Raw genomic sequence first — 24641 nt, 5'->3', positions numbered from 1 at the left:
CTACGATGACATTCACACGTTTGATCACTCCTGAGTTCACTAACTTACTTGCAGCACTAACTTACTTACAACAATGTTTGGCCAAGCAATGTCACATGATTATCTGCAGCCAGTGATAGCCAGACGTGGCATGCCATTGTGTATAGACATGATGAGTTGGTGTGTCTTGACTTCAGCAGCAGAGGCACCACCGAACCCCTGAGACCAACTCACCGAACCCCTAGGGTTCGACCGAACCCAGGTTAATAACCACTGTTCTAGTGTCAGCGTTCAAAAGAGATCTGAATCCTGCCGATTTGCTCGCTGCGCAATCTGAACTGCACGTGGCTGCCCCAATCACTTTTAGAATTTTATTATATTTAATTTTGATCACCACAGTGTGTGCAAAAGAAAGTACTTCCAAGAAATCGCACTTAGAAACAATTATTTTGTAATATTCCATTATTTTATGATTATTTTATGATTTAAGGAAACACACCCTAACACCTTTAATATAAAATCAAAAAGGGCTACTCGTGACCATTAGTCCTTAAAAATAAAAACAAATTAATTAATGAATAAATTGACATGACTAGTTATAGTATCCCAAAAATTTGCAATATCCCACAAATTCTGCCAGGGTATATAACATGTAATTTATGAGCACCACTCGAAGTTAGTGATTGTGAATAGGATATATTCTGAAACTGTAGTAACCACTGGTACCAGGCAAAGTTTCTTCAGTGCATTGTAATTTAAAATAAAACAAAACGAAATGATAATTAGTATAAGAAAAGAAAATGTTTGTTTTACAGAATATTGAAAATGTTTGTATTAATATTGTGCAGGGGCCATTGGGTTTACCTGGACCCAAAGGCATGAAGGGTTACCCCGGAACTGATGGTCCTTCAGGACTCACTGGCTTACCAGGATTACCGGGAAAACAAGGACGACAGGTACTTATAGCCATCCATCCTCCTCGGTTTACCCAAGGTCTGATAATTGGGGCAGCAGCTTCAGCAGGGAAGCTTAGACTTCCCTTTTACCAGCCACTTTGTCCAACTCTTCCGGGGGACACTGAGGCATTCCCAGGCCAGCCTGGAGAAATCGTCTCTCCAGTATCCCGTAGGTAGAGCCCAGAACCCCTGCAAATTTTGGCTGCTTGTATCTGGGATCTTCTTTTTTTCACTCACGACCCATAGCTTTTGATCATAGGTAAGGGTACTAGGAACATAGATCGACTTGTAAATTGTGAGCTTTGCCCTTTGGCTCAGCTCCTTCTTTAGCACAGCACACCGATACAGAGTCTACATAACCGAAGAACCTGTCCCAATCCCCTGCCCAGGCTCACGTCCCAATCTTCTGTCTCTCGTTAGCAAGTCCCTGAGATGCTTGAAGTTTGGTGCAAGGCCTCATCTCTGACTTGGATAGGTTATTGCACCCTTTTCCAACTAAGAACCATTGTTTGGAATTGCTGATTTTCATACTAACCGCTTAACAATTTGTTGCAAATCGCTCCCACGAGTGTAGGAAGTTGTGACTTGATGAAGCCAACAGAACCACAACATCTGCAAAAAGCAGAGATGCAGTGCTGAGGCAACACAACCAGACGCCTTCAACGCCTCGGCTGCACCTAAACATTTTTTCCATATAGGGTATGAACAGAATCCCAAACAGCCTAGGCTAACAGAGTCCAACCTTCATTGGAATCAAATCCAGAAATGCGGACCCAATTCCAGCATCACACAAAAGGGACTGAAAACAACCTGCAGTAAGACGCCTGGTGCGCCATACTCCTGAAGCATGCTCTATAGCAGGGGTTTTCAACCCAGTCCTCAAGGCACACTGTGGGTCCTGGTTTTTGTTCCAGCCGATCCAGCAGAGACAGTTGAACCAATGAGGCTTCTGCTAAAACAAGCCACACCTGACTGCAATCAACTGATTGCACTTGTAAAACACCAGATTGGGGAAAAAGTGTTGTCATCTTGTTTGGTAAGAATGAAATCCTGCACCCACAGTGTGCCTTAGTGGAATAGGTTGGGAACCCCTGCTCTATAGGACTCCCCAAGGCACATGGTCAAACACCTTCTTTAAGTCCTTACTTAAGACTTGTAGGCAAACATCCACACAGTTTGTTTTGCACAATTATTGGGAATTATCTATCTGTCTGTTTGTCTAACATACAGTTTCACCTTGATTTTTGCCATTTTCATCACCCTATACAATATGAATGCGCATATCTTCTGTATGTTTTTTATTGTATTGTATTATATGTATTGTGTTGTGGCTGCAATAGGTAAATGTTGAACGTTTAATCTTTGGCAGGTTAATTAATGGCAGGTTTACTGTTTCACAGTCCCTTTATTAGTACTCCTGCTTGAGTTTGTATAAGTCCTAAGCAGGCATTCCTGTTCAGTTTTCATTAAATAACATGGTTTAATTAACATCAGAAGCAGTGCAACGCTTCTTATGCAAAGCTTCCCAGTGCATGCACTTTTGTGGTTCAACTTACAAATTCCAAGTAGGTTCATTGAGGCTTATCCACTTTCATCTTGTTGATTGAGGAATAGAAGCCATATGTGAAGTGATGACCCACTCAATCTGTTATTCTAATATCATTCACTTCATTGTGCCTCACCACACTGCTGATGGAGTAGGAAACGTCTTTCGTCTGCATCGTGAGAAAGCAATTCGGTGACAGGCAGCCCGGATTAGTATTCACTTTTGGGAGACTATCGTCAAAACGAACTATGACCGGGAGGGAAGGCTAGACATCAACATCGTGATTTAGAACCATGCACATACTCCAGAGAACAATGTGATTTGCTGTAACATTCAAGACGCCATCTAATCTGTCTGTCTCTTTTTAACACTACTTAGTCTGTTAAGGGTCGCAGTGTACTGGGGACTATCCCAGCTTGCTTATGACGAAAGGCAGACCAGCACTGAACTGGTTTCTAGTCATTTGCAGGACACAATCATGTAGAAACTGTAGAAACTGTGTAGAAACTGTACTCATGTTGCCAACATAATATATTTATTTTTCTAATCAACACTTTTAAATCAATCATTCAGATCAGCGTGCACATTAGATTTCAGACCAAGTAATATTTTGCCAATTCTAAATTGCGGGCTGTTTTTAGGGCGAGCGAGGCTTGATAGGACCGGTGGGTCCTGCTGGACGTCCAGGTCCTCAGGGAAGTGTTGGACTCCCAGGATCACCTGGAGAACCTGGGACACCTGGGCAAAAGGTGAAAATAACAGCACAAATACGTATATATGTACCGCTAATTTGTGTGTATGTGTGTGTATGTATGTATATACTGGAGATATATACAGTATATATAGTGATTTTTTTAAAAAAATTATTCAACACTTGTTTTAAGAAAGAAAATGTGCGCACTTTGCTGACATTGTTACTTCTTTTATTGGTCCAGGGGGTGATTGGCCTTCCAGGAGATCGGGGATTACAAGGTCTCAGAGGGATGGAAGGGGCTACAGGTGACCAGGGCATGACGGGTGAGACAGGACCCAAAGGGCAACCAGTGAGTACTGGCACATAGGTCAGGTTAAAGCAGTGGTTCTTAACCTTGCTAAAGGTACCGAACCCCACAAGTTTCACATGTTGATTCCCCGAACCCTTCGGAATTAGATAATAAAAATCAAAACCAATATATCTAAGCTAGCAAGCCAATAATTTAGCAAATTCTGGTTCAAAATTCTTGTCATGTTGACAGCATGTTTTATAAACAGGTTAAAATTTAAGACCACGCTGCCCATTGTTGTATTCCCTCATACCAAGTGCGAGTCAACCTTGCACTGAGCAAACCAGTTCCTCCTCCCATCAGATCGAGGACTAGCAGTTGAAAGAAATGTGAATTGGGAGCAAACCAGTCCAAAACCTGGTCTAAAAAGCCACTTTGCCTAGATTTAATCAGCCTACGAAAATAGGGCTTTGCGTTTCTTTACCTTCGCCGAACCCCTTAGATCAGTGGTCTCAAACCGGTCCTCAAAGGGCCGCAGGGGGTACTGGATTTCATTCCAACCAAACGAGACAAATACCTTTTCACCAATCTGGTTTCTTACAAGTGTAATCAGTTGATTGCAATCAGGTGCTGCTTATGTTAGTAGAAACCTCATTGGTTGAACTGTTTGTGCTGGATCTGTTGGAACAAAAACCAGGACCCACTGCGGCCCTTTGTGGAGTCGGTTTGAGACCGCTGCCTTAGATTTAGTCACCGAACCCCAGGGGTTCGATCTAACCCAGGTTAAGAACCAATGGGTTAAAGCAAAAGTTGAATGCCCCTAAATGATGTTTTTATTCAACAATTTAGTTAATACTATACGTTAAAAGTGAAGCCATTATTACTTACATAATTACTCATTATATTTCGTGGGAGCAGGGTAAATGAATGGTTACCCCTTCTGCCTCAGGATTGGCATCTTGCCTCTGGCAAATGTGTATTTAATTCTGATTTCCACCCTGTGCTTAAATGGCCGTTCTTCAGGCACTCTGGCTTTCTCTCACATTCCTAAATAATACATGGTTTGAAATTTGATGTATGCCATTTGCCCATTTGTATAAATGTGAGAGTGAACTGTTTGTCATAGGGATGTCCCGATCCCATCACGTGATCGGAAATCGGGCCGATCGTGCCATTTTTCAGACGATCGGAATCTGGTGAAAAGGATCGGGTTTTTAATAAATTAAAAATATATATATTAAAAAAACAGTAAACAGTGGTATCAGTACATACGAAGTTAATTCGTTCCAGGACCTTGTTTGTAAGTCGAAATGGTCGTATGTCGAGCAGGATTTTCCCATAAGAATAATTATAATTCCATTAATTCGTTCCACAGCCCAAAAACCTACAGTAAATTCTTAATACATACTGCTGGTACTATTGCAAATAGCAATTCCACAGATCAAAACAAATAAATTATGAATAAAAATTGGAATAATAATAATATGCAGTGCCCCCCATAATTATTGGCACCCCTGAAAAAGATATGTTTTTTAGCTTCTAAAATATATATTTTTTTTTTTATTCAAATAATATGGGACCTTAATGGAAAAAAGGAGAAAGATCCAATCTTCAATACAAGTGCATTCATTCAGTGGGGAATAAATCCCACATAAAGAAAAAATTATTTGACATCAAATAATGTGTATCACAATTATTAGCACCCCTGATGTTAATACTTTGTACAACCCCATTTTGCCAACAAAACAAGGTCTGGGGACTGAGATGGCCATGGGAGGAGCTTGATTTTGTGTCTGGTGAACCATTTCTGTGTAGCTTTGGCCATATGTTTTGGGTCATTGTCTTGCTGAAAGACCAAGTGACGACCCATCTTCAGCTTTCGGGCAGAGGGCAACAGATTTTGATTTAAAATGTCCTGGTATTTCAAGCATTCATGATGCCATGCACCCTAACAAGGTTCCCAGGGCCTTTGGAAGCGAAACAGCCCCACAGCATCACTGACCCACCCCCATACTTCACAGTGGGTATGAGGTGCTTTTCAGCATGCACATCTTTCGTGGCATGCCAGACCCACTTAGTGTTTGTTCCCAAAAAGCTCAATCTTGGTCTCACACAAAAATACACACGGTCCCAGGCTTAACTGGGACCATGTGCTTTGGTCAGATCAGTAAAAAAAAAAAAAAAACACAATAAAATAAAAAATAAAAAAAACTTTCTGCAGCCGACAGCCGTTACAAACTACGCCGTCGTTGCTAAAAACTAGCCCGCATGATGCGGTGGTAGCAGGTAGCATCTGATGTGTCTCATAGATATCACAGTTATGTTGAATTAGATGCGAAATGACAGAGTCAGCGGTGTTAGTAAACAGCCACCATCTTAAAGCAGTACACTTCTCAGCGCTAATAAATAAGATTAACGTTACTGTCACTCGCTCACGTACGTAACGTTAGCCCTACGGAGGGCTAGGTTTCTATTAAGACCACTGTCGATGCGTGGCTAACATGTCTAACATATAGGCTTTATTTAATCTGTGAAACATAGCGCTGTAGAGTGATGAGGGTGTAAAATGAAAATATGATAAAGCTAACTGTCAATTTTAGCTCAGTAGTCATTGCTGGATAAAACACCAAGTAGCACTGGCCCCTAATGTGCTCTCATACAGCAGGTATCATACTGTAACGTTGACAAACAGTCACCCGCTTCGTTAGGTTGCAATTTTTCTTTTTTGGGAACAACAACAACAGGAAAGGCACGTCTCTCGCTATCCCGCACCTCCCTCACCCCCGCACGTCACGCAGTGCATTCAGGAACGCATGCAAATATCCCCGCCATATTATAACCTGATATGTTACAATACATTTATTTTGAACACTGCAAAAACTCAAATCCTATCAGGACTTACAGTTTAGACTAACTTAAAACTTAACTATAACTTAAAAATGGCTTGACACAAATGGAAATTCAATTGAAACACGTGGGAAAAACACCTAACTTTTAAGTGATGTGTGTTATCAAGCGTAATGGCATTTTTAGGTAAGAAATATATATATATATATTTTTATAAGATCTAAAAGTTTTTGGAGTGAAAGCAGTGAATTGGTCTTTTTTTTTTTTTTTTTTTCTAGTCACGTCTGAGTGGCAATTGTTGGCGGTTTTCAACAATGTACATCGAAAATAAAGAGACTGATTGACTGAAAATGGTTCACTATTAAATGAAATGTATTTTTTTCTCATGTATATTTATAATTGCTCTTTACCTAAAAAATATGTTTTATCCGATTACTCGATTAATCAATAGGATTTTCAGTCGATTACTCGATTACTAAAATATTCGATAGCATCAGCCCTAGTAGCAATGGTAGCAAAGAGAAAAAGTGTTATGATGATGGAACACCTGAAATGCAACATGTTGCAATGAGAATAACTTACAAAATATATAACTAATGAACAGATTGTGAAAAATTAACAAGGTCATTTGATTTGTGCTAGTAGATGTGATAATAATTCCAGGTATTCCAAACTAAGGAATAGTTTGTATAGTTTTATCATTCAATTAATGTTTTTTTTTGTTAGTTTTTCTTCCATGCACATAGTGTTCAGTTTCTTCCTAAATATAGCTTTAGTGGACTCACATACTGGGGCGGCAAGAAATGCATTTGAGTCTTTTGCATCCAAAATGGAACATATATCTGGAGTAGCCCTTAGTGGAAAATATTCTTTTGGTAAGGCCAAGTTATGTAAGATCCTCACACTCCAGAGACCCCAAAAAGGTGTTCCACTTTACTTATGTAACTTCTCAAGAAAAAAAACAACATTCAATCCTTCTATTTCTTTCTTCTCTCCTTTTCCTCGTTTTCTCCATTAATGTTCATGTAACAGAGAGCAGACTTAAACCCTTGGGTCAGATCCTTTTACAACCGTTAGTGAATAGAGTCGCTTGGCCAAAGTTGTTGGCCCGAAAGTGGATATGTCTAGAGGATGTGGATGACTGGCTGCATAAACATTGTGGCTGCCACCTTGTACGACAGACAGATCTCAGATGGTTGCGGACACTGAACTCCTGTGAGAGTGCGTTTGTACGTGTGTGTGTGTGAGTGGATTTTGTCTGGGGCTTCTGTTGATCCAAACTTTAACTTATTTGCATGTGCCCTACTTCTTTTGAAATGATGAGGGGTTTTCTTACAATGTTTCTTTTGAGTTGGCTTGGCCTTACATACAGTATACACATAGTACACACCAATTCATATGGAGACACTCATTTGTATACTCCTTTTTATTGGATAAATCAGATCATTAATAGTGTCATTGGTATTTTGCCAGGGTGAACCAGGTCATCCAGGGATGCCTGGTTTGCAGGGATTCCCAGGTCCAAAGGTGAGTGTAGTCGTTACAGTAATCTGCTGAAACATGAACGTACAAAATTGACAAGTTGGCACAATTATTATCTGTATTTTGACATACTGCATAAAAATGTATTTCACTCTTTTACTTCAGGGTCCTAACGGTGATGTGGGATTAAAAGGTTTCCTTGGTCCTAAGGGCCCGATGGGCTCTCTGGTAATTTTTGTACAAATAATATGCAACTCACACCAAGATTCAGACACAAGCATATAAAGGGCTGCTCAATGTTCAGTACTGTTCATAGACATAGACCCAACTCTTAACTGTGAAATCTTATGGTGTTGGCAAAAATATTGCAAAGATTTCCTAACAATCTTAGTAACTTTCTCTTCATGAAACACTTGACAGTTGACACTAAGGTCTATTTCAGGGATTCACTGGACCAGTCGGGCCTGAAGGAAAGATTGGCCCAATGGGAAAACCCGTAAGTTTCAAACCTGGTTATTGCGTTCTGCATGAGTGAGACACATAGGTATTTGTTTTTGCCCATAAGTGTTTATTTTCCATTTCTACAGGGAGCACGGGGTCCAAGAGGAAGCAGTGGTGAAATGGTAAATACTGATTCTGACATGTTATCAAAAAGTCATAAACTTACAAATTTGACTCCCAACGGCTACAATGTGTGATTATATTAGACCTGAGGGTTTTTTTTTTTGTTTTTTTTAAACTTTGTATGCATCCATCACATCGCTTCTTGTTTTTGTTTTGTTTGTTTGTTTTTAACTTTGTTGCAGCTAAACAGCACCACTCAGATTGACCATACTGTACTTACTACAGCATTTTCATTTGGACACACAATTTTCTTGAAACATTTTTAAAAATGTAAAAGAAATAGACTTGCTCGTGTGTACAAGGTAAAATATACAAGACATCCTTTATACGTCTTTCAATCCAGCGGGCCTCCCTATCAATAATTAGGATGTTATTGTCTTTAAAGGACTGTCCGTTCATGAGAGGTAAATGAATCACTCACTGTCAACCGAAAGAAGCCGGTCATCAATGTTGCGGCATACTCCTTAGTCTTTCCAATGTAGAGTCACTGCACTACATTGCATAAACATTGGTGAGTTTGTTTATAGGGATGGGTGAGATGAACTAACTTTTTTCTGTGGATGTTAGTAGATTTCAAATGGATTAATATTTTATGCTTGGAGAAAATCTGAGTTTTTATGAGAAACCAGCAATGTAGGGACGTCACATTTCACTTCGTGTTTTGTTTTCAAATTTAGGTGTAGTGCTCTTATTCTGTTGCATTTACTGAGGCCCAGTTTAGATACTCACAGTTGGAAAGAGCCTTCCTAGTAATTATATGTCTGCCGCCTGAATTCAACGTGAATGACTGAGAATTATACTGACACAGTTAGACTTTGAAGACCTCTTAACACGTGCCTCCGGTGGTCAGCTGAAAAAAGAATACTGGTAATATGGTTTATCAAGAAAAAATGCAACCCAATGTGTTAAACTTAACCCTTATGGGTAAATTAAGAAAAGTGTGCAGGACCTTTCTGTCCAGAATGCGGACAGCTCAGGCTTGCAGCCATTTTTGCACTGTCTTGCTCAGCAGGGGCTAAAGTTGTGATGCAGCTTCGTTGAAAGAAAAATCTGCCGTTCATGGGAATCCCACACACACATTTGTTTCTAAGATTAGATATTAGAACACCAGATATTTATCAAACTGTACAATTTCTCTGGGTACCATTTTTTTCAGTTGACAACTGGAGCTTCAAGGTTTTACACCTGACTTTTTCTTGTAAAACAAACATTTGTTTTTTAATTTGTGTCATGTTATCTGGCCTTTTTTTCTAAATGTATTATTTCAAATTCATGTTTTCAGGGGCCCCAAGGACCACAAGGAAATCCAGGACCCAGAGTAAGTTGGTTTTGTTTCATTTCATGAATTGCTGGCTTGTGTGACTGAAATTTCTTAAAACGTGAAGTGTGATGCAAATGAGTTTAGCTTTCTGTTTTGAATCCATCTGTCCTTTGTATACACTGCTTATATAAGGTTGAAGGAAAGGTATACTAGCTGACCAAGGACAAATCACAAGTCAATCACCGGGCTGACACAGAGACAGCCAATCATTAATGCACACATACAAGCCAAGGAGAACATGCAGAGTCCAACTTGCAAACCAATTTGCTGTTAAGTGCCAGTGGAAGTGTTCCACATTACTGTTTATACAGTATTTAATGACTCTTTTTAATCACTGTACAAGTACAAGAAGTAAGAATGTTAATGATAGGTACTACAGTTGCGTTAAACCAGTCGTGTTGTTCATTCTTAGAGAGAGCTGTTAAGGTGGCCAACGGTCCCTTGAAAACCAGAATTGTCCAATATTCAAACACAAAAGGAAGCATCCCATATTGAGCTTTCAAGGGACACGTTTTGTCCTGTATAATTATGAAACTTGGAAATTGTGTCTTATTTGTAGAACGAACGAATACTGGTTTGGTGCTTTACAAGAATATGCAGGGAAACGCATTCCCCCGCCTATCCTTCTTTTTTTTTACCTTTTTTTATCAGGGAGTTGGTACCCCTATATCAGCCTGACATAATTTAAGTACATGACTTTAACAAAGAAAAACGTGACACAGTTTACAAAGTAAAAAGTTAAAGAATATAAATATGCCATACTTATTCCTCTTGGCATCTGGATCTTTCATAAGAAAGGTAGGAAATGACACGTCTTTCCAGACCTTTGTCAGTCAGACTGCTATGTTGCTCTCGCCGACATTTATCGTTAATACCATCAACATCGGTACCCAGACAGAAGGGAGAAATCATGAATAAATTCATACGAAACCAAACATATCTGTACTGCTTACTGGAAAAATTATAAAATAATATACCACTGTTTAACACGCCCACATTCTGATAGAAATTTGATTGCTGACCTTGTGTGCATATCTTTTAGTGTTGCTTTAGTCACATAGTATAGATAAATGTTCAAATTTAGCTAATTTAAAATTTTCACTTTTTTCTCCCATAGGGCCCACCTGGTGCTCCAGGCCCTACAGTAAGTAAGATAAAAGAACATAAACCACACAAATTAGATATACCATATTTTTTGGACTATAGCAAAATTGTGATATACATCCAAATCACTGTCAAATCTATTCCAAACTATGAAATATATATCTACAGACTTTAATTTAATAACTGAATCATGATTTAATTTAACAACTGAATCATGATCTTTACTCCACAGAGGCAACTATATGATGACTCAGAATCCTACAGTGTGTCTGACTCTAACACTGCCTACGGAAAAGAGGTGATTCAATTTATTCAGTAAAGGTGTAATGCCATGACAACAGATGGCAAAGTGACATTATTAAATACATGAGCATGCTTAAAAAAATACTACAATATTTAGATGGACAGTGCATTTACACATTAATTTACAGATTTTTTTTCCTTTGTAATTTTTGACCAGCATTTTCAAAACACTGATGTGAGCCTGCCAGACCAGAATTCAGAAATTTTCAAGACCTTACATTACCTGAGCAGTGTTATTGAAAGCATCAAAAAGCCTCTGGGAACCAGAGAGAACCCAACTCGTGTCTGTAAAGACCTGCTGGACTGTCATCACAAGCTAAAAGATGGTGAAAGCAGATTTATGGTTCATCTGCTAGGACATTTAACTTATATCAAACCTCACTTTTCATTTTCTCTCTTCTTTCTCTTACTCTCTCTTCTTCTCTTTCTGTCAATGTGATTTGGAAGGGTGGTTCTGGATTGATCCAAACCTTGGCTGCACTTCAGATGCTTTTCAGGTCTTTTGCAACTTCACTGCTGGGGGTCACACCTGTTTACATCCACTGGCCACTAATAAGGTAATATTGAGGTATACACATGTACGGTATCGAACTTTATCATTAGGCATAAAATGTTTCAACTGTTAATCGGTTTACTGTATAGTGAGGGGTTCCCCTAGGATTTTTTTGAAGCTGTGGTGATGTGCTGCATCGGAGTTGGACAGCTTCACTATGTCGTGCCACAGCGAAATTGAGTCATATCACGACAAATGAGGCTAATATCGTATCTCTCAGCTACGGTACATGTACGTAAAATCCGTAGCTGATTACAGCTACACTACACTACGTAATAATATGACTTTTTTTTCTCGTAGCAATGGTACAACTTTCATCTCATAGTACTTCTTTTTCCTTTTATTTGGCCCTAATACGTACTACATTACCACAACAATAATAGTCGGATCCATTTCAAGGAGTCGGGGGAAATTCAAATAGCCGTGTAGAGTTTTACTAGTTTCGGTGAGAAGGTGAATAGTTTTTTGTTGTTGTTCATGAACTACATTTCCACACAAACGCACATAGAGGTACCATTTAGCTTAGAAAGGAGAGGTATGAGAGTCATTTTTCGAGTGTCCCAGAGCTCGCAAAACTTGAAAAAAAAAAAGCGCATTTATCAAGGTCTCATCAACCATGATTGTGTATATCCGTCTACCGAAACATCCTGATAGCACAGATATAAGTACGCCTGCCCTCTGCTATTGGATGCGTTGTTGATGTTAGAGCGGCGTCGCTATGATAATAGAGCAAGGCTCTCTTTTGGGCTCTTGTCTCTCAGCGCAAATTCATTCAAACTTGCCGTTCCGTCTAAGACGGCCGTCCACTGATCACTTTCGCCAAAAAGTCCGATCCAAAATACTCTAATGCCTCGGATGGAGGGAAGAACGAGAGGAGTCTGTATTGGCTTACCCACTTTATTGTGGCAACAAAAATTAAGAAAAACGATGACAAAATAACAGCGGGCTGCCGCAAACATGCGACCGCTGTCTCACGCTATCTCGCCCGTTCTTTCCATTTTTCCTACTCGCTTCCCCCTACATCACAGCTCCCTAGTCCGATCGTCTCTTAAGGGGGCTGTGCATAGTTACGGACATCACAATACACAATAAATAGGTTCCCGCTGAACCCTTCACACTAGGCTGCTTCTAGTTTGCAACAGCCTTTTAAAAAAAACATCTCATTACCAAAGCTTGGTAGCTTTTATTTTGGTGTGGCGGTGCGCCACAATCTTTTATTTTCAGGGGAAACGCTGGAAGTGCTAATATTTTTTAAAGCTGCCCCTTGTTTGGTATTTGTCCCTTGAACTGGAGTTATATCAATAAACAATGGACAGATCCAGTGGACAAGAAAAAGATCCCTACTATAAATTTTATTATTAAGAAATGTTTAACATTGCTCATCTGACTCTTCGTTGATATGGCATCATTAGCATGTAGCATTGGAAGGATAGGTAGATACTGCACAATAATAAATGACTAAATAAAGAATTAAAGTTTCTTTTTTGTTTCACTAACTAGCACCACTGAGTTAGGTTAGGTTAAAATTATAAGATAATGAAAACCTGACATTTAATAGTACAGGATTGTATTACTTACTCCACACGGTCAATAGTTGCATCTTTGGGGATACAAACAAGTGATTATACGCTTTGTATTGAATAGCAAACATGTAAAAGGATACTAATCTATACTCATACAATACTGATTGTCAGACCTCACTTTAATATATGTAGAAGGTGCAAAAAAAACAAACATTTGAGTTTCTGTTGCGATGAATCATGCAGTGTTTTTTAGTGCTCACCCAGAATTAATTCTCAGAGTCATTTTTACTCAGTTGTAGTTGACAGATTGATGGAACCTCTTTCTGTGTTTTATTCCTACAGATGGTGTTTGGTGTTGGGAAAGTCCAAATGAAGTTTCTCCATTTATTGAGTTCTGAGGCCAGCCATAGCATCACACTCCATTGCCTAACGGATCATTCCAACAACACCGCAGACGGCTTCAGAGCTCCTGGCCACATGCCAAAAGAGAGCAGCAATTTTCGGTTTCGAGGCTGGAACAATCAAATGTTTGAGACTGACACACTACTTGAACCATATTTGCTACAAGATGAGTGCAAGGTAGGACTGCTTTCATCCTGTTTATACTGTACTAAGTTACAAAGGATGTAAAACTCAAGGGTATTACTCTGCTGGATACTTTGGCTTCCTTCCACCTTCGCATAAGACTCTAAATTGTCTATAAGGGTGAATGTTGTCTACAGCCCTTCATTTGGCTGGTGACCAGTCCTAGTTGTACCCCACTTCTGAACTGCAATAAACATGGATGAATTACGATATGATCACCTGATACCCTTAGGTGTATTACAACTAGAGATGCACGATAATATCGGTCACCGATAATTATCGGCCGATAATGGCAATTATGACGTCACACAGATAATCCAGATAAAACGAAATTCAACCGATAATGCAATCCGATAATTATATACTTGATTTAGCCTCCAAATGTGCGCAATCAAAAGTTTTGTCCACTTCTGCTAGTTTTAAGGAGGTGTTTTTGCAGTGTAGTAATATGATATATGTTAGGAATGGCTTACTTTTAAAGGCATTTTTGTGCAACTTGGGTGTTTACTCTCTAAGTAATTTTTGCCAAAAGCTTACCTTTACACATCATTGCCATTGTTCAGTTGTTGGAATTTACTACTTGTTCACATTTGATGTGGAAAAAAATAGGACTAAATTACATTTTTGCACAGTAACATTTGCTCTTTGTATACTTTAAAATTTTACACACATATTTGAATAGAATTATCGGAGTGACATTATCGGTTATCGGGTTGAAGGGGCAGGAAATTATCGGTTATCGATATCGGTTGAAAAATGTATTATCGTGCATCACTAATTACAACCATAAAAATTGTATATAACAAAGTGTTAATTTGTTAGAATTTCTGCATGCAGACTGTTCGAGATTGTCTGGGCAGAAAGCCGTTCACCATATCTTCATTTAAGCCTCCAGGCACCTGCTGGGATTTGGCAGACCACTATGTGCCAAGTGTCCTTTAATTTATTCAGTGCCATTTACAGTGATGCTGTAGACATCACATCAACTCAAACTATGGTAGCTAGCATATGTTGCTTGCATATGTTTCAGTACTGTACTTCAGTATATGTTCATGTTTCAGTACCATTGCTGCCATCCCTCTGAGTCAGAATGGATTGGACTTCTATCACTGTCAATGGCAGCTAGTTAGTTAATGAAATAATATGAAGCCATTTGAAGAGTAGGCCTGTTGTTGTGTGGTTCTTTAGTTTAAGTGTTGTAAGTGGTAATATGCCAAAGTTACTGTGGTCAGTCTAAATACAGTTCACTTGTAGCACAACATTGGTTCATCTCTCATCGCCAGTGGCAGCCTTTGAGTTACACCTTCTCAAAACCCATGCAACTTTTGCCTCAGGTCTGCTTGCAGTCCCACATACCTGCATATGTGCTCCACTCAAAACAGTCAAAGACTAGCAGTGAGGGAATAGCAGACTAAATTCAAAGGGAATGCAAATGTAAGTTCAAAGGCTATATAAAGGTTATTTCTCATTAGCTGTGAATGGATTGGTGAATGATCATGTCCAGAGGAGCGCAAAGTGCAATTTCTCAAATGCACCTACTTGCTGCACATGTCCACCAAATTACACGCTCTAAAACCACCCCTTGGCGTAACAACACGGACGTTTAGATCTGCGATGTTGCTTATGTAGAACCTCAAGTCGGCAAAAGACACTCTAAGGTACCTATTGTACAAGTTGACAGTATAGTTACGAAGAAATGGTCTTTGGACGCCTATACATTCTATCTCTGCAACCCCATGTTATAATAGACTTGGCTGTCAGTTTAAAGTTGGAACAAGGGCTCATGCATGCTGCTCCTATTGGTGCATGTTCCTTAAAATGTCAAAAATCTATATACAGTAAATAGACTTCCCTGCGGTAAAAACTGTATTTCGAACAGCTTCAGTACAACAACGAAAAACTGTCAATTTCTTTTTGCTGTATATCAATTACTCGCAGTTTCTGTTGCTATTAGCGGCAGTGTTCAGCATTTATTCCATTTATATTTTAAATGATTCACTTAATTCAATATTTTCTCCTTCCACCTCCTTTTATTGTTTTTCAGATCCAAGACGGCAGCTGGCATCAGTCACGATTTTTCTTCCATACTCAGGAGAGTCACCAGCTACCTATTGTTGACATAGAGGATAATCCCGCTGCAGGTCCCAATGTTCAACAACATATTGAAGTCGGTCCTGTCTGCTTCCTTTGAAGCTACGTTTTCCGCCCTATTATCTATGTACTTCTTGTTTGGCTTGGTGTCAACCAAATGCTTTTACACAAAAGACACGTTTTAAAACTTCACATTCTTTATTTTTTAAGATTATATGAGGAAAAAATCTGCCAGTATGTGGTTAGTAACAGATTGAAAAAACCCACTTAATCTGGACCATGACCACTCATGCCAACGTATAATAAGTAAAGCTGTATTTACTGAATATATTTGTAAAGTTTATTTCATTGTTAATCAAATGGTGCTCAGGTTAGCTGTATACAGTATAGGGATACATATTTCCCCCAAATTACATGGTTAGGCCTCCCTATGCCAATCAAACCCCTAAAGGCACCTTCCCTCGCCTCAGACACATCTAGACAATCATACACAGTGGCCCAACGAAGGAGAGTGCAAGACCTGTTAATAGGAGCACTGCATCACTAAAGATCTACTATATGAGTGCAATAGCATGTGTATGTTATAAAATCATTTTCCTTCAAAGGCTATAACGACATTATTATCGTGATATTTTATTTTTAGTCCTACGCAGTCGGACCTGCTCATCTTGACGGATGGTGCTCTACCTCTTACATTGCTTTCTAGAATGGTTTCACTTGGTTTTGCCTTTGTTGCCTTTATGTATGTACCGGTTACATCAAGGTTTATGTTGTAAAAGTACTTATGTTGAGTTGGTCGCTTTTAATTTATAAACCATTATTTAGTGTGCTACATAATAATGTAGCTTTGCTTATATGTGGTAGGTTCTTCAGGAGAATCCTATCATCGGTGCTGCAACAAAGAATGCGTCATCATTAGATTTTTGCCTTTCCTGTGTACTGTATATTTTGCCATCATACTGTATGTTAATTTATATTCCATTTTGTTTAATTTTTCACAATACGGTACAACAGTAGATTATACTCTCAGAGACCTCTGGGTTTGTCCACACTTATAGAAGTATTTATATGTTCATTTGGTGTTTTTCTATGTTCGCACCTTCAACTGTATATTTATCATTCTGTTACTGGTACTTCAATTTATTCAGTGGACTGGCAGCTACAATGAGCCAGAGTCAGAAATCGAATAAACACCGTTGATAATTCTTAATTTATATTCCTTTGAACAAATTATGATTATATGAATTCTTTGGATGAAAATAAACTTGGGTGCAAATGTGTAAATAAGAATTATGATGACAAATAAATGGAAATTTTTATCCAACAATGTTGGTGTCTTTCAGGAAATTATCACAAAATGAAGTGCAGTGTTTCTCAGACTTTATTGAGCCGAAGCACATTTTTCACACTTGCTCACCACGCACACCATTTAACAAAAATGTAACTGCAACCTATCAATTTTTACATTAAGACCAGGGGCGTCACTAGGTTTTAAGAAAAGGGGGGTCTTAGGCCCCAAGAGATGACCAAGATGTAAGTGAATGTAGCGTACAAGCACAAAACTTCACAAACAGTTAACAAAGACTGATAATTTATTCATTATTATTGTTGGTGTTTCAGTCTATTTTTTAATTGTAGAACAACAGGAAAAATGGCTACAATTGCAAGTTACTTTGTAGATGGAAGCATCAAAGAATGCAGTCTGTTTTTAAGGGTAGCAAATTTGTCTATCACTCTGCTCTGACTCCTACAGGTCAATAAAGGTGGTGGAGTGATTATTATTAGTGTATTATTATGACTATCCACTGATGATAATTGTATGTGAATGAGCTCAGCTCCTGTACTCATCTATATGTAAAGTGAGAAACACAGCTGATACTTCAGAACGAAGTTACCCCAAACATAATGGTAAAAAGTTTGCACACTTAACTCTATAAACAACCAGGACCTTCACAATGCATTTCAGACTAACTAGCTAGCAGCGTTATTTTAGAGCTGGGATGTAACTTGTTACTACCAGCAGTGATAAATACTCACTTTCTTGGAAAACTTTCTTATGTCCATCCTTCATCCATCCATTCACGCTCTGCTCTATCCAGACAGCTGTCAAAATCAGACAGCTCCGCTTTCATTCAACCAAATTGTAGAAATATGCCCCTTCACATCCTCAGTAACGGTAACGGTGTTGCCAGTGATGGGTAAAGTAATTAATTAGATTACTCACAAGTGAAAAAAAAAATGCTTTTATACTCTAACGCCGGCAGGTACTGACTTCGAGCAAGGTCACAGGCAAAACGCGGAGTGGATTGTCAGTGATGTGGGCGTTCTCTATATGAACATGTGGAATGGATTGGATAATTACGCTCTGAAGGGGCTATCTACCTTACTCTATCAGGTGAGGGGAACAGATAGATTTATAATCATATTTTATAATGACAGGTTATACGATTATTGATTCAAAATAATATTCTGGAAACTTCATTGTGAATGTGTCAGCATTTTTTTGTATTTTTTTAAATTTTTTTAATCTTATTTATTTTTTTAAGTTAAACCACACCAAATAGGCCGAACGACGCCACTGGTTAAGACAATGATCGAGTGAGCCTCTTACTATCTGCCCCATATTTTTGAGATTGCTGACACCTTGGAATTTAAAATCAACATATCTTTCCCCTAAAATGATAAATTTAACAGTTTAAACTTTTGACCAGTCATTTATGTTCAATTCAGAATATCATATTGAAGTTTGCACTTCCAATAGTGTTCCAACTTTTTGGAATCAGGACAGCTGTACAGTGTACAAACAACATGCTGCAAAGTAAACTCTTCCGTCGTGGAGCTTGTGCATTTAATTATTATTTTAAAATCGATTTTCATTCCTCAATTCAACAATCATGATTTGGATATTAATACATTAAAATTGGCTTAACCAGGTCCAAACACTGAGGGGCGCTCAAGTGCAAGGTCTGAACCGGATCTGGTTCTAAATCCTCAACGAGCTGCATTTCACTGGCGGTGCTGCGGTAGTAGTTTTGCCACGATGGTTTCCACAAGTGTGGCTACTCGTCATATGTTGTACAGTGAAGCTTCCCCATTATTTCCCAGAATCTCATCTCAAGAGACCTTTCCGGACAGTACAAGTCAAGAGGAAGAGATGAAGGGGACGAAAAGAAAGATTTCTCTGTCGAAGTAAGTGTTCGGAATTCCAACTGTAAGACAACCAAACTTGTTTGTTATCACACAAGTGGCAGCTTTAACGCTTTTGCAAATATTAAATTATATATCCGTATAGTAATAACATCTCACTTAAATCCAGATGTTCTTTTAATCAAACGAGCTCTAAATTATAAAGGCTTTCTTGATATCACCGTCGTTTCCGGTGACACCGGCGAGAAACAACGCTTAGGACTTGAGTTCCTTAATATCTCAATCAAAAAAGATACAAATGTATAAATTGGTTTGTTGCTTTTTTAATTCAGCTATTCTTATTTACAGTTGTGGTGTTTGCGGCTTTGAAGAGGCAAAGTACAAGTGCCCCGCCTGTCTCACACTTTCGTGCAGGTAAGAGTAGCCAAAAATGTTACTCAAGAGTAGCGTTATTTCAAAATAATATTACAAAAGTAAAAGTAGTCATCCAAAAAATGTACTCGAGTGCAAGTAAAAAAGTATTTGGTGAAAAGTATTTATTTATTTTAAACAATGGTGGGTTTTTTTCTCAGCAGTTAACTTTATGAGCTGTTGTTACAATGATACTGTACAATAACCCATTAGATAACCACATTAAGCCAAAGAAATACAAAAAAAAAAAAAAAATCATTGAATTCTTGCAAAAGAAAAAAAACAACAACAAAAAAACAGAAATTAAGCATTATTAATCCAACGAGCATGAGTGCCCTTTAGTGGAAAAAATAGTTCCTCGTTTGAATAGTGATTAGTTCCTTCATAGTTACTAATATGATATTAAAAGGATCTTTGGTTTTCCGTGGTCATGTCGGTGCCAAATAAAAACTGGGGAAGAGATAAATATCGTGCTTTCGAGTCATGTTGAGGGCAGGGCTCTATATCAAATACTTTGTTTTTTTACGGTGCTTCATGTGATTGAACAGGCTGGCATGATCATAGAACAGCAAGCTTGCGTCTGATTGGTATAATGGAGTCATGTGATTATTGTTGCGACGTCTCAATGGTGAAATTGGTAGATCTACTCTTGGCATCGCTAGGAAAAATATAATTAAGTAAAATCCAGTATGTAGAATAAAGAGGAAAAATGTGACGATTCTTGTGTAGCCCAAAGTAGAGGAGTAAGGGTAGTGTTTTTTTTTTTTTCTTCACAAATCTACTCAAGTAAAAGTAAAAAGTATGGATTAGTAAAACAACTCTTAGAACTCTTAGTGGTTCTTATTAACCTGGGTTTGATCGAACCCCAGGGGCTTGGTGAGTAAGTCTAAGGGGTTCAAGGCGAAGGTAAAGAAACGCAGAGCCCTATTTTCGTACGCTGATTGAATCCAAACAAAGGGTCTTTTTAGATCAGGTTTTGGACTGGTTTGCTCCCAGTTTACAGGCTTAATTCACTTTTTTTTTTAAACTGCTATTCCTCGATCTGATGGGAGGAGGAACTGGTTTGCTCAGTGGGAGGTTGACTCGCACTTGGTATGAGGGAATACAACAGACCAATGGGTAGCGTGGGCTCACATTTTGACCTGTTTATAAAACATGCTGTCAAAATTAGAAGAATTTCGAACGGTGATTTGCTAAATTATTAGCTTGCGATCTTGGATTTATCGGCTTTGAATTTGAAAAAAATTGCTTTATTATGATAGGGTACGGTGGATACACATTTGAAACTTCCATCCATTTTGGAGAAAAAAAATAATTGTAAAAAGTAAAAAAGAATGACAAAAAAATCCATGAGCAAAGAAAATATAATTCAAAATAAAATTAATTTAAAAAAATTTTAAATTAATGAGAACATAATGAAAAATAAAATATATGTGATTAAGTAAATAAATTAAACACGAATAAGTGGTACCCATGTGTATTTTGCTGAAGGAATTTTATTGATGATTTTGTTTTTATAAATCTCTCTTGAACTTCACATAGCTTAACTCTTGGGCTGCCAATCCAATGATCGCTTCCCGCACCTCCCCAGTTAAATTGGATTGGACATCTATTGCCGTCAACAACTGTTTTCAATGTAGATTTCCCTCTTTTACGAACTTTCATAACGCATAGCCTTTTTTGTGACCTGGGTTAATAAAATGATAACTTTTGAATAAATGTCCACTGTAGTGACCACTATCCCTGAAAGGGTTAACAAACATTCCATTCATAATTCATATTGAAAATTCTTTACATGTTCGTTGTTTCTAAAATGAACTGTTCATATTTCTCCCCCCACCTCTTATGTGTTCCTGTCGCTATGAGTTGCATTACTTTGCATTTACAGTGGTACCTCGACATACGATCGCATCGACACACAATCTTGTCGACATTCGACGCAAAATTTGACTCTCCATTTGTTTCTACATCTGACGACATGCTCGAAATATGACGATTTATGACAGCGCCGCAATTTCTTTGTTTTGCCGCAAGACCAATGCACGACGGATTTTCTTGTGAGATAAATCAGCATGGGTTCCAAGAAGGTTACTGCAGGTGGTGAAAAAGGAAAAAGGTGACGCTTACCATTGAAATTCAGATAGAAATGACAGAAAAATATGAGCGTGGTGTGCACATCAGTGAACTGGCTCATTATTGTGGTAACATCGCCAAAGAAATCACCAGCTTTGTCAGGTTTTTAATCGATTATTTCAGATTTTGTGCAACACAACACACTACTATCAGCCGCAGTTGATGCCAACAACAAAACATTGAAAGAGAAAGTAAAATCTCTATTGTACATTTCTAACTGTCACGTCAGCCATGCGGTGCGTTCAGGTACAGCACGCAAAACACGTCCGCCACATTAGGACGCGATTCGTGGCATTTTTACTGGGATTATTATTATTATTCCGATGTTAATTTATAATTTATTTGTTTTGCTATGTGTAATTGCTATTTGTAATACTACCAGCAGTATTTTTTAAGGAGTTAGTTTGGGTATCTGGGCTGTCGAACGAATTAATGGAATTATAAACCACTGTATTTGTGAATACAGTATTTCCCGATTTATTTGCCCAAAAAACAGAGGTTTTAGAACTTAGGGTCATAAAGGTGTGGTATTAGGAAGTAATATTAAAGGAACTAGAGTCAGACATCAAAACAACAACAAAAAAAAACAATATCTTGTCTGTTGTCTGCCTTGTCTGATTTTGAGCTTGGTACACCATGCTGCCCAAGTGACTGATAAGTTCAGAATAATACCGTAGCGCTCCCCTTTTCTTGGGAAAAAAAAATGTCAGTTATGCAATATGTGCTATAAAAATATCTCTTTCACCGATGCTTAACACAATATTTTGTAAGGCACAGATCCCTCTATTTGTTGTTTCTATTTCTTTTGATTCATGGCCTGAAATAACATACTACTGCTTGTGGCAACAATCTCTGATCTTTTCTTCCTTGACTTCTGTTGATGAAACATTCATAACCTAATCCTCAAAAATTCGCTGGCATATTGAAAATCATTCCTGACATTGTTGGGCAACAGAGGTTGTCCTCAAGCTTCTTTCATAAAGGCATGCAGTTGAAGGCATCAGTCAGCATTTCTTTTTCTCCTTACTATTTATTTATTTATTATTTTTTATTCAATGTTATTCTGGCTCTGGCCAAATTCCTGTCTCTTATCTGTCAGTCTGTGCTAACCACTGTCCCACCGTGCCGCCTTCATAATGTGAATTGTGTTTAAACAATAACGCGGAAATATGTTTGTGTTTATTAAAAGCGTCATTGAGGTAGTCCACTCAAATCCACTCACGCTTTGATGCTCACGCTGCTGAGAACAGCCTCTCACTTCCACAATGAGTTGCCACAGCACACTTATGACTGCGCTGCAAGTCTAACGATGATTAACACATTTTTGCCTTTGATCGTAGAGCTACTGAAGCGTCTCTGGCAAGATCAAAGCTACAAACCCATCAATCGTCGTTAATTTTAGGTACCAAACATCAGATGCATTGGACAGTTTGATCGTAGTGCTTAGCAGGAGGGAGAGTGTGGCGCTGTACGAGCATGTTTTTTTAATTAATAACCAGATCCTTTTCACCCGATTCCGAGCTTGTGAAAAATGGCGTCATCGGCCCAATTTCGGATCCCCTGATCAGATAGGGACATACATACTTAATTATGTGAGTGTGTGTAACCGTGGATTAAATAGCAAAGTTTGCAGTCATTGACTCCAAATGTGTACGAGAGATGGACTGCAGCAGTTCGGCAAGTGTCAAATTTGAATTTATTGATTTGAATGTGAGCGCTTCACTTGGTTGTAGCCAGCGAACACTTGTTTTTTCTACTTTCATATGGTAGAAACACTTTTAACACTCCAAATTAAATGACTCATTTGCCAAGTGTTTAAATTATAAACTAGGAATGTGCCAATTAGGTAATTGTGCGTCTGAGCCACCTGATTTTAAGGATTTGCCAATACCGAGTCCCGATCCAATACCCCAGCAATGTATTAAGAAGAATTTTAAAACGTGCATCCAAATTTAATACTTTTCCGTATTGGAGAAATTATCACTCTTGCATGTTGTTATTTTTACATTATATTCCGTGACTGTTACCAGAATATATTCTCTAGGGATGGGAATTCGACTAAGTTCCCTACTGACTAGTCCGATTTTATTTGTCACTAGTCGACTAGTCTATAATCAAGAAAACTGGCAATTTAATACACATTTTAAATAAAAAGTTTAAAATGCAAAGGTTTTGTGAATATACAAGCTATTTTAGCCCAAACACAAACACGAAGGAAACTAACTTTAATCAGATTACTGGTTTGGAAATGAACGCGTTAGATTGCTCGTTACTGAAAGAAAGTAGTCAGATGGCAAATACGCGCGTTAGTGGCGACAGTGGATCTTGCCAATGGACTATCGGAATGAAACTATTAAATTTGAATATTGAATACTGTATAATGTACTGTAATCCTATGCAGTCCGCTACATTTTAATGAGATCCTCGTTATTAGTGAAAATGACTAACTAGAATATTTTGAAAAGGGACATTATTGGCATTTTCAACTTATCCTGCAAATTTGATAAAAGGACATCAGAAAATATTAGAAAGTAATGTGGGTTCGGTGAAAGTTCACCTTAAATTCATATTCATAATGGTAACACAAGTGTGACAGCGATTTTTTTCTCTCTGTCTTCAAGTTTGCTTTGTGTGAAGAAACATAAGGAAGAATCAAGATGCAGTGGTGTTAGAAACAAAACAGCCTTCGTGAACCTCTCTCAATTTGATGAAATTACTCTACTCAGTGGTAAGCATGCTCAAGTTCTATAAAAATGAAGTTACATACAGTACATATATGGACAGCTGCATTTCATCAAGCGGGTTGGGTAGAATAGAATAATATTTCCGTAATGTTTTGCGTTTCTACTGCTAAAGGTTTACCATTCGGGTAGGCAGCGTCCCGTGTAGGTAGAGGATGCTGTGTCAGTATGACATTATATGAAGCATCAGTTTGGAAAAGGTTACAAAGCCATTTTTCAGACTTTTAGGGCTTCCGGGAGAACCTAGGGCCGGCCCAGGCCATTTGGGGGCCCTAAGCAAAATAATGCCAAGGGGCCCATAGTTTTGGCCAA

General features: G+C 38.4%; 2 protein-coding genes across 3 annotated transcripts in view; both read left to right on the top strand.

Annotated features, from left to right (window-relative positions):
- Positions 1-17189, top strand: part of LOC130919331 (collagen alpha-1(XXIV) chain-like) — a 128068-nt gene extending 110879 nt beyond the window's left edge. Inside the window, exons 47-60 of one of the 2 annotated variants that reach the window (XM_057841930.1) lie at positions 828-935; positions 3123-3230; positions 3417-3524; positions 7785-7838; positions 7959-8021; positions 8236-8289; positions 8381-8416; positions 9700-9735; positions 10856-10882; positions 11075-11140; positions 11303-11471; positions 11593-11702; positions 13564-13800; positions 15851-17189. In XM_057841930.1, the coding sequence (XP_057697913.1) occupies positions 828-935; positions 3123-3230; positions 3417-3524; positions 7785-7838; positions 7959-8021; positions 8236-8289; positions 8381-8416; positions 9700-9735; positions 10856-10882; positions 11075-11140; positions 11303-11471; positions 11593-11702; positions 13564-13800; positions 15851-15997 (1323 nt within the window). In that variant the 3' untranslated portion in view covers positions 15998-17189. The remainder of the gene's footprint in view (positions 1-827; positions 936-3122; positions 3231-3416; positions 3525-7784; positions 7839-7958; positions 8022-8235; positions 8290-8380; positions 8417-9699; positions 9736-10855; positions 10883-11074; positions 11141-11302; positions 11472-11592; positions 11703-13563; positions 13801-15850) is intronic. The other variant, XM_057841931.1, reaches the window with a different exon arrangement.
- Positions 17190-18884: 1695 nt separating this feature from the next.
- Positions 18885-24641, top strand: part of znhit6 (zinc finger HIT-type containing 6) — a 28006-nt gene continuing 22249 nt past the window's right edge. The window contains exons 1-3 of the mRNA XM_057842177.1: positions 18885-19086; positions 19393-19458; positions 24210-24316. Of these exons, the coding sequence (XP_057698160.1) occupies positions 18938-19086; positions 19393-19458; positions 24210-24316 (322 nt within the window). The 5' untranslated portion in view covers positions 18885-18937. The remainder of the gene's footprint in view (positions 19087-19392; positions 19459-24209; positions 24317-24641) is intronic.

This window comes from Corythoichthys intestinalis, chromosome 7 (assembly GCF_030265065.1).
Source record: "Corythoichthys intestinalis isolate RoL2023-P3 chromosome 7, ASM3026506v1, whole genome shotgun sequence".
Lineage (NCBI taxonomy): Eukaryota > Metazoa > Chordata > Actinopteri > Syngnathiformes > Syngnathidae > Corythoichthys > Corythoichthys intestinalis.
Note: the sequence above shows the minus strand (reverse complement) of the source record. Positions and strands in the feature narration are given on the sequence as shown.